The sequence below is a fragment of the Metarhizium brunneum genome, chromosome 7 (assembly GCF_013426205.1).
Source record: "Metarhizium brunneum chromosome 7, complete sequence".
In the NCBI taxonomy this organism is placed as follows: Eukaryota; Fungi; Ascomycota; class Sordariomycetes; order Hypocreales; family Clavicipitaceae; genus Metarhizium; species Metarhizium brunneum.
In genome coordinates this window covers 2,802,414-2,815,427 of record NC_089428.1, presented here as the reverse complement: position 1 = coordinate 2,815,427, position 13,014 = coordinate 2,802,414, and the positions used below count along the sequence as shown (strand labels likewise).

Here is a 13,014-nt window from a genome sequence, read left to right as displayed (position 1 = left end):
AAAAGTTGTTCATTTTTATATCAACATGTCGTAACAACTCTTGCCGTGAACGCTTGAGCTCTGCTCTAGAATTCGTATATATCTCTACCTACCCCGATAGTCTCGACCTTTCTAATTTCTATTTAATATCTTTTTGTGTGTCATTCTCATTATCCTGCATTCTTTTTTATTGTGATTCGAAGATCAGTCAAAGCCGTCTTATTGGGTGTCAAACGTTTCAACTCTATTATTTTCTGGCATCAACTTTGCAACTTCGGCTCCACCCGCATCAGGCCCTACAGATTATCGCATATTAGCCATGTTGGTAAAGGCAGTAACTATCGTCACCGCCTACATTCTCGGCGCTACTGCATTTGCACCTTCCCGGTTTGACCGGCGATCGTCCTCACCATGCTCAGGCAACACCCCTGCAGATCGGTCGGCATGGTGCTCTCACTCCATAAAGACGGATTATACTCGTGAGGTTCCGGATACGGGTGTAACCAGGGAGTATTGGCTGGATATCGTGGATATCATCGCTGCGCCGGACGGAGTGTCGAGGCCAGCCATGGGTACTTCGCCTCGACTTGAGCTAGTTGTGATTTTTCGCTGACGTCTTGTTAGCTGCAAATGGTACTATCCCTGGGCCTACTCTTTTCGCAGATTGGGGCGACACCGTCATTGTTCATGTAAAGAACTCTCTTCATACCTCCAAGAATGGCACAAGCATACACTTCCACGGTATACGTCAACTATTTAACAACCAAAACGACGGAGTAGTTTCTATGACACAGTGTCCTACACCAGTCAACGACACTATAACCTACACTTGGAGGGCGATGCAGTATGGGTCTACTTGGTACCATTCACATTTCGGGCTACAAGCGTGGGAAGGAGTATTTGGCGGCATCGTTATTAATGGTCCTGCAACAGCAAATTATGACGAGGACTTGGGCCCGCTCTTCCTGAACGACTGGGATCATGCCACCGCAAACCAGCGTTCTACTGTTCACAGGACCGACTTTCTCACCCCGCCGCTAGGGACGGGCTTGATTAACGGCACCAACACATATGGTAATACTGGCCAGCGCCTCAACATCCGCTTCGAAGCGAAAAAGACGTACCGCCTGCGGTTAGTCAACGCTGCCATTATCTCACATTTCAAGTTCATGATAGACAACCATGATATGACAATTATAGCTCACGATCTTGTTCCCGTGAAGCCTTATACTGTCAAAATCCTAGACATAACCATGGGTCAACGATATGATATCTTGGTCACCGCCAATCAAGCTGCTACGGCACGGCAGTTTTGGATGCGGTCTATACCTCTCGGGTTATGTGGCGATCCAAACTGGAAGTTTAATGACATTCGGGCTATTGTGCATTATGACGACAACTGGACGCAACCATCCACCTTACCCTATTTGTATTCTCAACTATGCGGCGACCAAACTATGAATGCTGTGCCGTACATTGCAGAAAACGTGCAGCAACCAGATGTGAGCGTCTCTGAGACTACAAGCTTTGATAAAATAGATGGAATTTGGTACTGGACCTTAAAGGACGCCCCAATGCTGATCGATTAGCATGATCCAACACTGAGCAAGATACTGCGCCACGAAACTACTTTTCAGAAAAACGACTCGGTTATCGAGCTGCCCGAGGCTAACAAGACGTTTTACTTGGTTATCAAGAACCCTTTGTTTGTAGCTCATCCTATCCATTTACATGGGCACGACTTCTTTGTGCTTGGTCAAGGTGTTGGGCCCTACTTGCCCGGTATTTCGCCTCTAAAAACCAAGAACCCCCCGAGGCGAGACACTGCTCTCCTTCCCGGATCGGGCTACCTTGTTATTGGTTTTGTTACAGATAATCCCGGTGTATGGCTCATGCATTGTCATATCGGATACCACGTCGACATGGGATTTTCACTTCAGATTATTGAGCGTGCTAATGAAATACCTGCTATTATCAATCAAGACGAGCTCAATGCAGGTTGTGCCGCTTGGTCATCGTTCCAGCAAAGTAATAATATAATTCAAGACGATTCTGGTGTTTAACAAGTCGCTAGTTGAATATTTTATAGCTACTTTATAAACCTAAAAATGTATTTTTATTGGAAAGAACCGATCCACCTGGAAGCCCCCTTTTCCAATACAGAAAGACCAAGATTTTCTAACAATAGGAGGAAATTCTGTTCTTGCCATCAGAGCCGCTCGAGAGTTGGCTTCCTCGATTGGGCGTCACATCCCAATTGTGACAAGGGCTATAATTATAGGACTTAGAACAATGTTCGATATTCAGCTGATACTTTGCTTTAATATTAAAGGTCCTTAGTTTTCCTCAAGGCCTTAAGGGGCAGATAACCCTTATTTATATTAAGAGGCGGTCAAAGGGCTGTCTTAGGTGCCTGAGGCCCCCGTTAGGTCTCGAGCCCTCGTGTAACTATCGTCATGTTCAAGGTACGGCCTGTGCCTTTATGGCAACGTAACATCCGTGTAACAACCAATGGCGTTTCTCTTACGAACAACCATCCTTGAGGAGCCAGCTCTCGCTATCGACCAGTATAGCACACCCTCTTCCTCTACAGCCCGAGATCTTGAAACGGAGTAATTTTCTGCATATCTATCCTCGTCAGGACTGCATACTCTTCCAGATAATGTATTATCCAACTCGCCTCACGTATTATACATGGAAGAGGAGCTAGTTTACTCCCACGACGTATCAGACACCGAGCAACCATTCAATACCATTATCCAATTTGTTCTTAACGGCATACTTAATATTAAGGCTCTTATTTAATCCTTTACAGCTATACAACTAAATAACCCTATCTCACAGTCTCGATATACTATCGATTCGCAGGGCCGTCCTTGCCGTGTAACTAGTGATAACGTCGCAGATGCGCGATATCTTGTTGGCGACGAATAGAATGATAACAAAATGCAAGCTTTGGCCGACACGCCGTTCGATCTGGCCAGACACCAGCTATTAAGGGTTGTTATTTGGGACAGGGGTAACAACAAAAAAGAGGAAGATGCTTTGCGGAATGTCGTAGAGGTTACAATCATCACCCATCACATCATAACTAATAAAGCTTCGTTTTCACTGATACTGGAGTCCCTGAGCCACCATTATCGGCGTGTACAAGCCCAGACATTACAAGACGGGGCTACAATCACACCATCGGGATCGAAGCAGAAGCCTGGGTCCCGGCAAATAAGCTATGCCGGCTGGTCTCATTAGCTTCATATCCATCAACAAACGCCGCGAGAGCAGATGCAGCTGCAAGAAAAGATGGCCTTCTGGAGGCAAAGTCTTGGGAGCATGAGGTAGATTCGCATACTCTCAACCGTTCATCGTCATGATCATCTTGATTTTTGTAATGAGACGGCTACAAATCCCGGCGCTTGCCAGCAAGTCTCCATCCCGTGCCCTGATAAATGCGCAGACGCGCCTTATTCGCAGCGCCTCGCTGTCGCAGCTGCGGCCCTGCGCCGAAAAGGACGGGGCGCAGGTATAGGAAGCCCATGTCGTTATCTGCAGGCGGCACGAATTCGGCGTTGGCCACAGCAACCATTCGGACACATTCGGGACTGGAAAGCGCTCATCGGGGACTTCTGGAAGGAGCACCATGGCCGCCGAGTTGCGGAGCCGTGCAGCGTGCGCCTGGGGTCGGAATACGTGCATTGCATGTGCCTTGTTGTTGGTCCGGAACGCCTTCAGTCCCTCGTAGCATTGCTGTCCGTAGTTGAGGCCCGGAGCTAGCCCATGCACACTCATGTATGGGCCTTCAATGTTGGACTAGCTGCGGTTGACCCAGGTATGCGCCGATGTTGAATAGTGCACCTCGACGTGCCCGTTGGTCTCGGGCAGGTTTGCGAGGTTCACCGTCGACCAATCCAAGCTGGCTGGCTCAGGGGGGAATGCACCCATCTTCACGTCAGGGGTCGAACAAGTCCAGGGTTTGCAGCAGTGGAAGAGAAGACATGAAAGAAAGAAAGAAAGAAGAGATAAAAAGGTTCCTCCAGAGAGCCTTGAGTGAATGGAACTATACCAAGACATGGGTCTACAAAAAAAAAGCTGGCATACGCGAACACATGCCTGACATCTAAGGTAGCATCGGCGGCAAAGTTGTGTCGGTGATTATACCACCGGCCAAAGCCGTTAGTCCCCTGTTTTAAGGGTAAGAGAACCTCAAAGCAATTGTTATCCTGAACCATCCTAATTCTCGGCTATTATGCTCGCATTGAATCTGCAGTGAGGGCACAATGTCAGGTATCAGGGCCTCGATATGTGGCAAGTCGTTGCTTTTTACAATATATCAGCAACGGCTCCTAGTCTTGGGGTTGTATCAGATATGGTTACATGTTACAGCTTCGCCGAAGCGGCTATCGAAGCCCTAAAGCAGGGCCGTTTTCTCACAATCAATGCACTTGTTCCCCCACACCAATTATCCTGTCCTGGCATTTACGTCGCGCTCATGTGACGGCTCCTTGATAACCTCCATGAGCTGTTTTAATGATGAAGCCAACCGTTGCAACGTATTCTGGAGTGACTCAACATCCAGAAGTTGGTATGTCAGGTTCCCTCTGCTTGTATCAAGCGCTATTTCGTCCAGCCGAAACCGCAGGACTTTTATGACAGACTCACAAGTGGCAAGGATTCTCCGAGTCCATAAACGCTTCATGTGATAGCCGTCCTCGTTGGGCACTTTCCAGCTGCCAAAAAGGATTGCCGGCAGATTACACGGAGTCTCCCTGCTGACTACTTGTGTATTCGACCCGTACCCAGTTTAGCACTGTCTGCAGCGCATTCATGAGCATCAGCAGCACCTTGGTATCCAGCCGGCAGGAGTAGCACCCAAACACCTTGTGAGCGCAGCCTATGACCATGTCATCATGGGAGAGTGTAACATCCAGGCATATCATGTTCGGTTGTCGTTCCATGGTGTTTAAATCGCTGAGGTGGCTGGCCAGTCTCTTGAAGTAATCGAATGTGCAGTTCTGTCTATTCCGGCGTCCCTCCTCGGTGGCCTGTGATTTCTACTGAGAGCTAGACTTCGGCTCATGGCCAACTTCGGGTCGAGGATGGTCGGGATCGCCATATATAAGCTCAACACGCGGCAGCCTCTCGGTCCCAGTGTCTGCTATGGGCCGCTCCCAATCGACCTCGGTCGGATTTTCATAAGTGTCTGTTGGAAATTGCTCCTCGACAGACAAGACCGAGTTGTTTCCGTCCATGGCCGTGCCGACCCAATTGAGCTCAGGTGGCCGAGCATCTACATAATTTTGGCAACATGTATTAGCCAAGGGGCGGGACAAATTATGAGTTGAGACATGACCTCGCTACTCTAGGCCTCATTGTTGCTTGCTTGCCGCTTTTCAGACCCAAACCTTTCATAGCCGACTGGCTCGACGAGCTTGTCCGTGCCAAAGGAAGTTAGTAACGCGTATATACTTTTGGGGGAACCTAGGTAGGCAGGCAGCCATCTCGCCTGTGGTTTCAAGGACCATGCCTACTGAAGATGAAAAGCCAGATTGGAGAGTAACTGTTCCAGTAAAGGGCTCTGGTTGGGGGCTGAAGTCAAGGCACGGGTCTAGATCGATCCAGGCCGGGTGCTGTTGCAACTGGAGCTCACTGGGCTCGCTAGCGAACGTTGACGATGTTGAAATCGAGTTCGCCCAGGGTGCCACCGAACTGCACCGGCTGGCCAACTACATCGAGGTTGACAACGGGGTCTGGCACGCATATGAGGTTGCATACATAAGTAGCTTCTCGCTGCATGCCCTATAGTAGGGCTATTACCATGCACCAAGTAATACTTCTGGCAAATGGCACGTTATACTTCTACATTCCCAATGCAAGAGAAAACTTCGTATGATTGTCGCATGAAGACGCTATTGCAGAGGGGTCTAGCAGGGATAGTCAGTCTCGGCACCACGGCAAGTATCCCGCGCCCGTTGCAGTTGACCGGACCAGTTGACCCTTTCAAATTAGGAACAGTGGTAACTTGAAGACGTCGACGGTCCAGATCCAGCCGCCACTCTAACACCGCAAGTTGGCCAGGAATGAAAATTCAACAGCATATTGCATATAAAATAATGATGCCGCACATAATTTTGGTGGCATTCTCCGCGATGCAATCAATTCGTAGCTTTCCAGCACGCTTCTAGTTGGATAAGCCCCGTGCCCCTTACATTTTGATCGCGTTTTAACTGTAAAGGCGTGCGTATGACTACTCATCATGGTACCCGCACGACAATCAAGGAAACGAGGTTGTTTAAATTATACGAGCGATATTCTCTGTAGTCTCTGTGAGTGCTCATTGAGGTCATAAGTATGTATATTGCCAAGCGCCCCAGTATATTCCAGCAAGTATATCTGGGTCCAGGCTATCAGCTTCGCTCTCGACTTCAGACTCCGGCTTGCACTTGCTCTCCCGATGAATCAAAGCTCTTGTATCAAACCCTCTCCGTGTCAAAACCAGAATCTGGTTCTGGTCTATTACTGCAGTTATGGCGGCGTAGGTGCAGTTACCTGTCTTTCGTGGATGCCTGGGCCACCTTCCAGAACAATGTTACATTAATCTAGGACAACGTAAAGCCTGAATCTCGTCCGCTTCCTCGAGCCATTTCTGCAAATGTCTTGGTCCATTTGCCTCCGGAACATCCCAGTCTTTCCAGCCCATCTCTTCCAATGCCCGTATCAGCAATCCGGCTCACGCCATGACCCCCCATAACACCTCCTGCTGCCATCATACCTGCCACAAATCCCTCGCTCCATGTGTAGCTTCCGACGTAATTGATCCAATAAGTCCATATTTCGAAGTAATCCTGAACGGGCTTCAGATTCAGATACTGAGTCCCAGTCCAGAGAATACTATTTACACAAGGCAGACAAGGGAGCAAATTTTTACACTGGAGAGACCGCTTACAGCGCAACATGCAATCGGGACACCAAGGTGATGAAAGAAGTGGAGGTTTACATACAAGAGGCTAATGGATGATATATTTGAGACGTCTTTGGAGCTCTGGAAGCTGTCATTATCTACACGTTCTCTTTAAGCAATTAATTCTATTGCCCCAGAGCTGTGCAGCGTCCACTGCAACTATGACATTACTCACTCATGGCACGGAGTTGAGGTGAAAGGAAGGGGTATTGCAATGGTATTAGACTACACCTTGTTTAAAATTGAACTCTATAGTTCTCTATAACTCTAAGTAAGTAATACAAAGCCTCAGTGGTCAAGCTTACTATACTAGAGAGCAGCAAGAACAACTGGTGCCAGGCGACTGTTTGGGCAAACAGGTATTTGGCCCGGTGCAGACCACCTAGACCCTTTCAGCTCCAGGAATGAGAAATTATGGGGGAATTCTACCACCGCTGCTTGTAAGCATGGTTTCAAGTCATTCATCGACGCCATTTTGCATGTTTTCAACTGATGCTTCGGCCGTGCTCGCATCTTCTATACAGCCTTTGCAATCTTGTTCATCAAAGCCAGCGCCGCGGCCGCAAGCATCTTGTCTTCGTTTGTAGCATTCAGCGCTACTGTTTCGACCCTTGGTCCTGCAGAACCCAGAAACGGTCTTTGCTGCGGCAAACAAGCCACTGAACTACGCTTGGGCAGTAGGCCGGATTGAAAATAGGCCCTGTACGCCTTTACGGCGCAGAGACTCGGACTCGCAATAGTGGTATGTCCTTCTCCGTCAACAACAAGGACGTCACTGCCTCTGAAGTTTGCACTCATGCGCTTTGCAGACGCCAGCGGCGTAACGGGATCCAGAGTAGTGCTAGCAAATAAGACAGGATGGGCGGTAACGTTGGATGCGATCATGTGTGTGTCCCCGAATCTGAACTTTGGCTTGGCCATCCACGAGAAAATACTAATCCAAATTGTAGCCCAAACATCACCGCCGTACTTGCTCTGAGATCGCACCGCGTTATAATATTGCATAAACTCTGCCTTCGTGAGATGACGTTGAGCGTCACCGCCGGCAATGGCCGTTGCTATCTGGTATCCCATAGCCCAACTGTGAGTCTTCGAGGCCGGATCGTGCGGGTTGATGGCAAAGCCGGGAGAATGCTGACCCTGCGGGAAGATTGGTTTCGCAGCCCGCAGGGCAGCAGCATACGCGGATCCGTTGCCTGATGATAGTGGTGTCAAGGCAGTCGCCAAAGCAGGGAATGTAATTATGGGGAAGTAAAGTTTTTGCAGAAGCAGCTTCTTGATATCGCTCAAGGTAATAACCGATGGGCCATTGCCATCCGAGCCAGCGACCGCGAGTGGCCCAGCCGAGCTGACATTTGCCAGCAGCTTGTCAAGACGCCTTTGCGTACCAGTAGTTGAATTAGTCGCAAATGGACATTTCGTAGCTCCGGCTGCGGTACAGTACTCGAAAAAGCGATTCATAATCTCGTCAGCATCGACAACATCGGGCTGCCACTCGCCCCGGAAATAAGCATTTGCGTCCTTGACTCCGTCTAGGAGAAAACGCTTGACGCGATGTGGTTGCATGGCGGCAAGAGTTGCTCCCAGGACAGTGCCGTAAGATATGCCAAAATACTGAATGGGCTCTTCCCCTTTCTTCCACGCAAGCCTCTGACTTGCCGTAGATTCATTTGCTGCTTGTCTCTCTCTCCATTCTCCATGCCGCTCAACTATTTCTATCATGTCTCTCGCGACAATGGCAGTGGTCATAAAGTTGGCAATTTTGGCACTTTGTGGACAGCTCTCCCCTAAAGCAACGGAACGCTGCCACAAATATTCAATGTTTGTTTCTGGGGAGCCAAGGACGAGGTGGTCTCCTTGCAGTGACCAAGTGATTTGTTCGGCAGGATCAGAGTGGCAAGTCAGAAATGGTGTTGTGTTCCCTACTCCGCGAGGGTCAAAGCCAATAATGTCAAAATACTTGGCACTTGGTTCGTCAGATACATAGGACGGACTATTGTGAAGGTAGGCCGCATCGAAAACTGCCTGCATGTCCGCACCCGCAGCAATTACGGCTCCAACACCCGGTCCTCCCGGACCGCCAGGGTTGAACAAAATCGGGCCGCCGTAACGCGGATCAGTGACAGGAACCCGTGCTGGAGCCCGGACTATGGCAACCGCGACAGTGTCTTCGCCCGTGGTGCTGTTCCAATCCATGGGCACTTGCAAACGAGCGCACTGCAGTCCATTGAAGCAATCAACATATGACAGCGCGGTGGAAGGCGAGATCTAAGGAATCCAGTTAGTTTTCCGGCGGCAAGACGCTGGAAGATGAATGACCAGATGAGGATCTAGAGATGTGTGTTTCGTAAAACAATAGTCGCTCCCACATCTCCGAGTTCTGGATTTCAGGGAATGTACACACATTGGTCCAGTTAAAACTTGGAGCAACATCTCGAGAATGTGCCCGCGTTCTTTGAGGGGTTGGTGAACCGACTTGAAGCAAGCAAGTCAATGCCCATGCGGTTGCAAGGCGACTCCGAAGCATGGTTTCCAGAGCTCCGAAATCGATTTGGTTGTTCAAGTACGCCGAGAGAGAGAGGATTTTGTGGTAGCAATGTTGCCATGGAATCAACTCATAGGGTCTCACGCTTGTATTTAAACACCTTGGATCAGCCCAGAAGTAAATCACCGCTTGAAGCAACAACTACAAAATCTAGGCTCGGACTCGCGGTTGTGGGGGGAATCCGGGGCTGACGGGTTGCCACTCATGATCAACATGGGCAAACAACACCGCCTCATAGTTCTGCGTGTCAAATTACGACGCTCTCAGTTAGCTCATGCGAACAGCCCTTCCAATGGGGCGGCCACGCGTCGAGAAATCCAGGTTGTACAAATTGATGCCTATGTTGGGCGTGGCTCTGCAATGATGGGGAACTCGAGTTCAACACACAACCCTAACCCTCGAGCAACGCCTTGAGCCTCCCAGTTCTCCTTCACCTGTCTATCCAGCATGTCTGCGAATCAACTACATGTACCGACTCATATCGGCCGGGTACACAAACCCAATACGTACCGGCCTGAGTGGGCCGATCTGCCGGGGCTTGTTTATTTCCTAGCCCTATCTGACTCGTCTGCCTCGTAATGTCAGGCGATCGGGACGGGAGCCGCGGATCACCGTGCACAACAGAACTCAACTGATGTCATTTCTTGGGAAGGCTTTCGGTTGCCCCAAAGCTTCCTATGGTCAAGTTGATGGATGGGAGCTCAGGGGGCGGGAGCGTAACTACAATTCGCACCAGGAGATATAGTTATATTCCAGGCGTGACTCATGTCCAGCATGCGGTCAAACAATTAAACCGAGGCAACCCATATATCGGAGTAATCGTGGGTCTTGTTGTAGGTGTTACCCTACAGCTGGTAGTATCGGCATTCTTTCCGGTGTCTAACGGTTGATGATGGCTAAGATTAGACAAGGCGCTGCAAAGGCGATTTCGTATCATTTTTGTGTCATGGTCCGAAATATCGGGTCATTGTTCAATAAGAGTTCACAATGTGAAAAATAAAGTCCTCACCGGATCCGGCTTTTGTGAACGGCGCGGGTCACTCCGAGCTCACAACCTCTCCCCTGGGACAGCCGTCGGTTAGACTATCTAGTAACTTCATGCAGTCTGAAGAAAGCTACGAGGTGCTCCTCGTTGAAGCTTCTGCAATCGTTGATGGAGGCGGCAATAAGATGGGTGGAAAGGGGCTTGTGAGTAGATCATTGGTCCAGCGACGTGTTGATCGACAACACCGTCCACAAAACAGATTCACTCTATTGGCTCGTTCAGAGGTTCATTCAAGCCAAAATGCAACCAGACTCCAACTGGAGTAAATGGGATGCAATAGCGGGGTATTTGGAACCAGATCACCGTGTAGCTTATCGCCAATCATGCCTTATTTCGACGCTGGCGCCTTGACCGGAGATGGCCTAAACCCGGCACAATATATGCGATAGGCTGTTTCGTCAAGTCAACAACACACACAGCATCGAATAGACCACGATATACAGCTGACTTGTATGAACAGTTGATCTACATAGTTGGAGTCATGTCTGCCGTTATTTTGACTTTGGCTCCTACACTATACACCCTCTTTACTGCGGCAGCTTTGTCCTTTTTAGGAGCCACGATATATCGACTGTTCTCATTACAGGCAACTTATACAAGTTAAATATAAAGCTACTAATAAACTTTTTACAAAGCAAGTAGTAGCGAGAATAGAGATTACACTTGCGGGTAAGGGACTTAATATTATTTTAACAATATCAGGCAGCGCAATATCTCTGAAGGATGATAGCCAATACACGTCTAAAACGCAATAATTGTATCGGCATCAGCCCGTGACACATCTCATGTAGACTGGACCAACAGATAGTGTAGGGTCAATCGGGAGTAGTAAAAGTCATGCCTGTATAAGCCTTGACTTGGTGCAAGTGCCAATAAAATGCGGCACGAGTAGGCCCACTTGGTGCCATCTCACCTTAACTGCCTCTTCTAGTAATAGAATCTCGGCAACGGCTTCAAGCGGGTTTTGCTATTCGTGCAGCTATAATAGCGCGCCCTTCTTACAGCATGCGACATCGGAAATAGTACCAAGGTCTACGGCATATGCCGGTTTGTGCCGTTGACTGGATTGTCCCGCTCCGGGCTGTATAGAGTAATCATTCTTAAAGCCGGTGGTCTGCCCCTCTTGACTCATTGTTACCGCCATCGGAGGTAAAGTAGAGCTGTATTACCAACCACCTTGCATATATATTGAGGTAGTCCCTATTAGAAAGAAGCCCAATTTTGCTACGCTTTTGGATTGTTCCCGCAGGTTTCCATATTTTTAAATTTTGGTCTCCATCACTTCTACCCTTTGTCTTGCATTTTGTTGCCCTAGTTCTCCCTCTAAATCATGGACGTTGCTGTGTTCGAATACAACGTCAATTTAAAGGCAGATGAAATAGTTGCGTCCCTTGTCCAAAATGGAGGATGTATTATTCGCAACATGATTTCCGACCGGCGCATTCTTGATACCATAGAGAGGGACGTTCGCCCTTATATTGAAGCAGATCGACCGTGGGTCGGAGTCGACTTCTTTCCACCTGAAACGCGCCGCGTCATGGGCCTGGTTGGTAAATCACAAGCCTTTACACAAAATATCCCCGCAAATCAATTGTATCGGGACGTTTGTTCACGCTTGCTTTCGTCCACGCACAAAGCATGGCTGGGCTACCAGCTTAACACGACGGTGTCTGAGCCACAACTCAGCAACACAATCGTTTTTTCCATAGGTCCTGGGGCGGCCCGTCAGGAGCTTCATCGGGATGATTCAATCCATCACAACTCCCTACCGGAATTAAAGCATCACAACGACTATCGAATTGGGCGAGATACCAGTGTTGGGCTATTTGTTGCAGGAAAGAAGACAACCAGAGCCAACGGCGCAACGAGGTTTATACCTGGCTCCCATCTGTGGGGTGAGGATAGATGTCCGAGCGAAGAGCTTGCTTACTATGCCGAGCTTGAGCCAGGAGACGCTTTTCTAATGCTGGCGTCATGTTACCACGGTGGGAGTGCAAATACAACAAAGAACGAAGAAAGGCTAGTGTATAGCTGTTTTATGACCAAGGGCTTTTTGCGTCAGGTTTGGCAAGCTGATCCCAAGACGTTATAAGTCAAATCTCTAACGCTGCTACAGGAGGAGAACCAGTACTTGGCAAACACTATCGGACAAGTACAACAGTATTCGCCTGACATCCAAAAGCTCATTGGGTATTCCGTTAGCAAGCCGTTTCTTGGATGGGTTAACCTTGAAGACCCTATCAAGTTGTTGCACCATGGTTCCGAAATTATAGGTGATGGGATGCGCTGAAGCTTGCTACCTAGTACATGTAACGCGTAAATTTAACCGCGTATAAAATCATATCAAGCAAAACAATACAATACCTCGTAAGATCTGTCTATTATTTAATACAGGGTTGAATACTTATTACACGATAGGAGTACCTGATAAATTATTAAATATATACAGGGAAATATTTTACTATGTTTTATCTGTATAACCACAAGCTA

General features: G+C 48.6%; 4 protein-coding genes across 4 annotated transcripts; 2 read left to right on the top strand and 2 right to left on the bottom strand.

Annotated features, from left to right (window-relative positions):
- Positions 1–298: 298 nt before the first annotated feature.
- Positions 299–2,042, top strand: lcc2_2 (Laccase-2; the record flags this gene model as incomplete). The annotated part of the gene is made up of 3 exons (XM_014684214.1): positions 299–551; positions 604–1,481; positions 1,569–2,042. 3 exons carry the CDS (start codon positions 299–301, stop codon positions 2,040–2,042), a joined length of 1,605 nt encoding a protein of 534 aa, XP_014539700.1.
- Positions 2,043–5,027: 2,985 nt separating this feature from the next.
- Positions 5,028–5,225, bottom strand: G6M90_00g113970 (uncharacterized protein; the record flags this gene model as incomplete). Its single annotated transcript, XM_066131907.1, has 1 exon — positions 5,028–5,225. One exon carries the CDS (start codon positions 5,223–5,225, stop codon positions 5,028–5,030), a length of 198 nt encoding a protein of 65 aa, XP_065987998.1.
- Positions 5,226–7,450: 2,225 nt separating this feature from the next.
- On the bottom strand, positions 7,451–9,130 carry G6M90_00g113960 (uncharacterized protein; the record flags this gene model as incomplete). The annotated part of the gene is made up of 1 exon (XM_014684213.1): positions 7,451–9,130. The coding sequence occupies one exon, from the start codon at positions 9,128–9,130 to the stop codon at positions 7,451–7,453; it is 1,680 nt and encodes a 559-aa protein (XP_014539699.1).
- A 2,724-nt stretch (positions 9,131–11,854) lies between these two features.
- himG_1 (Dioxygenase himG) lies at positions 11,855–12,814 on the top strand (the record flags this gene model as incomplete). Its single annotated transcript, XM_014684212.1, has 2 exons — positions 11,855–12,586; positions 12,641–12,814. 2 exons carry the CDS (start codon positions 11,855–11,857, stop codon positions 12,812–12,814), a joined length of 906 nt encoding a protein of 301 aa, XP_014539698.1.
- Between the last annotated feature and the right edge of the window lie 200 nt (positions 12,815–13,014).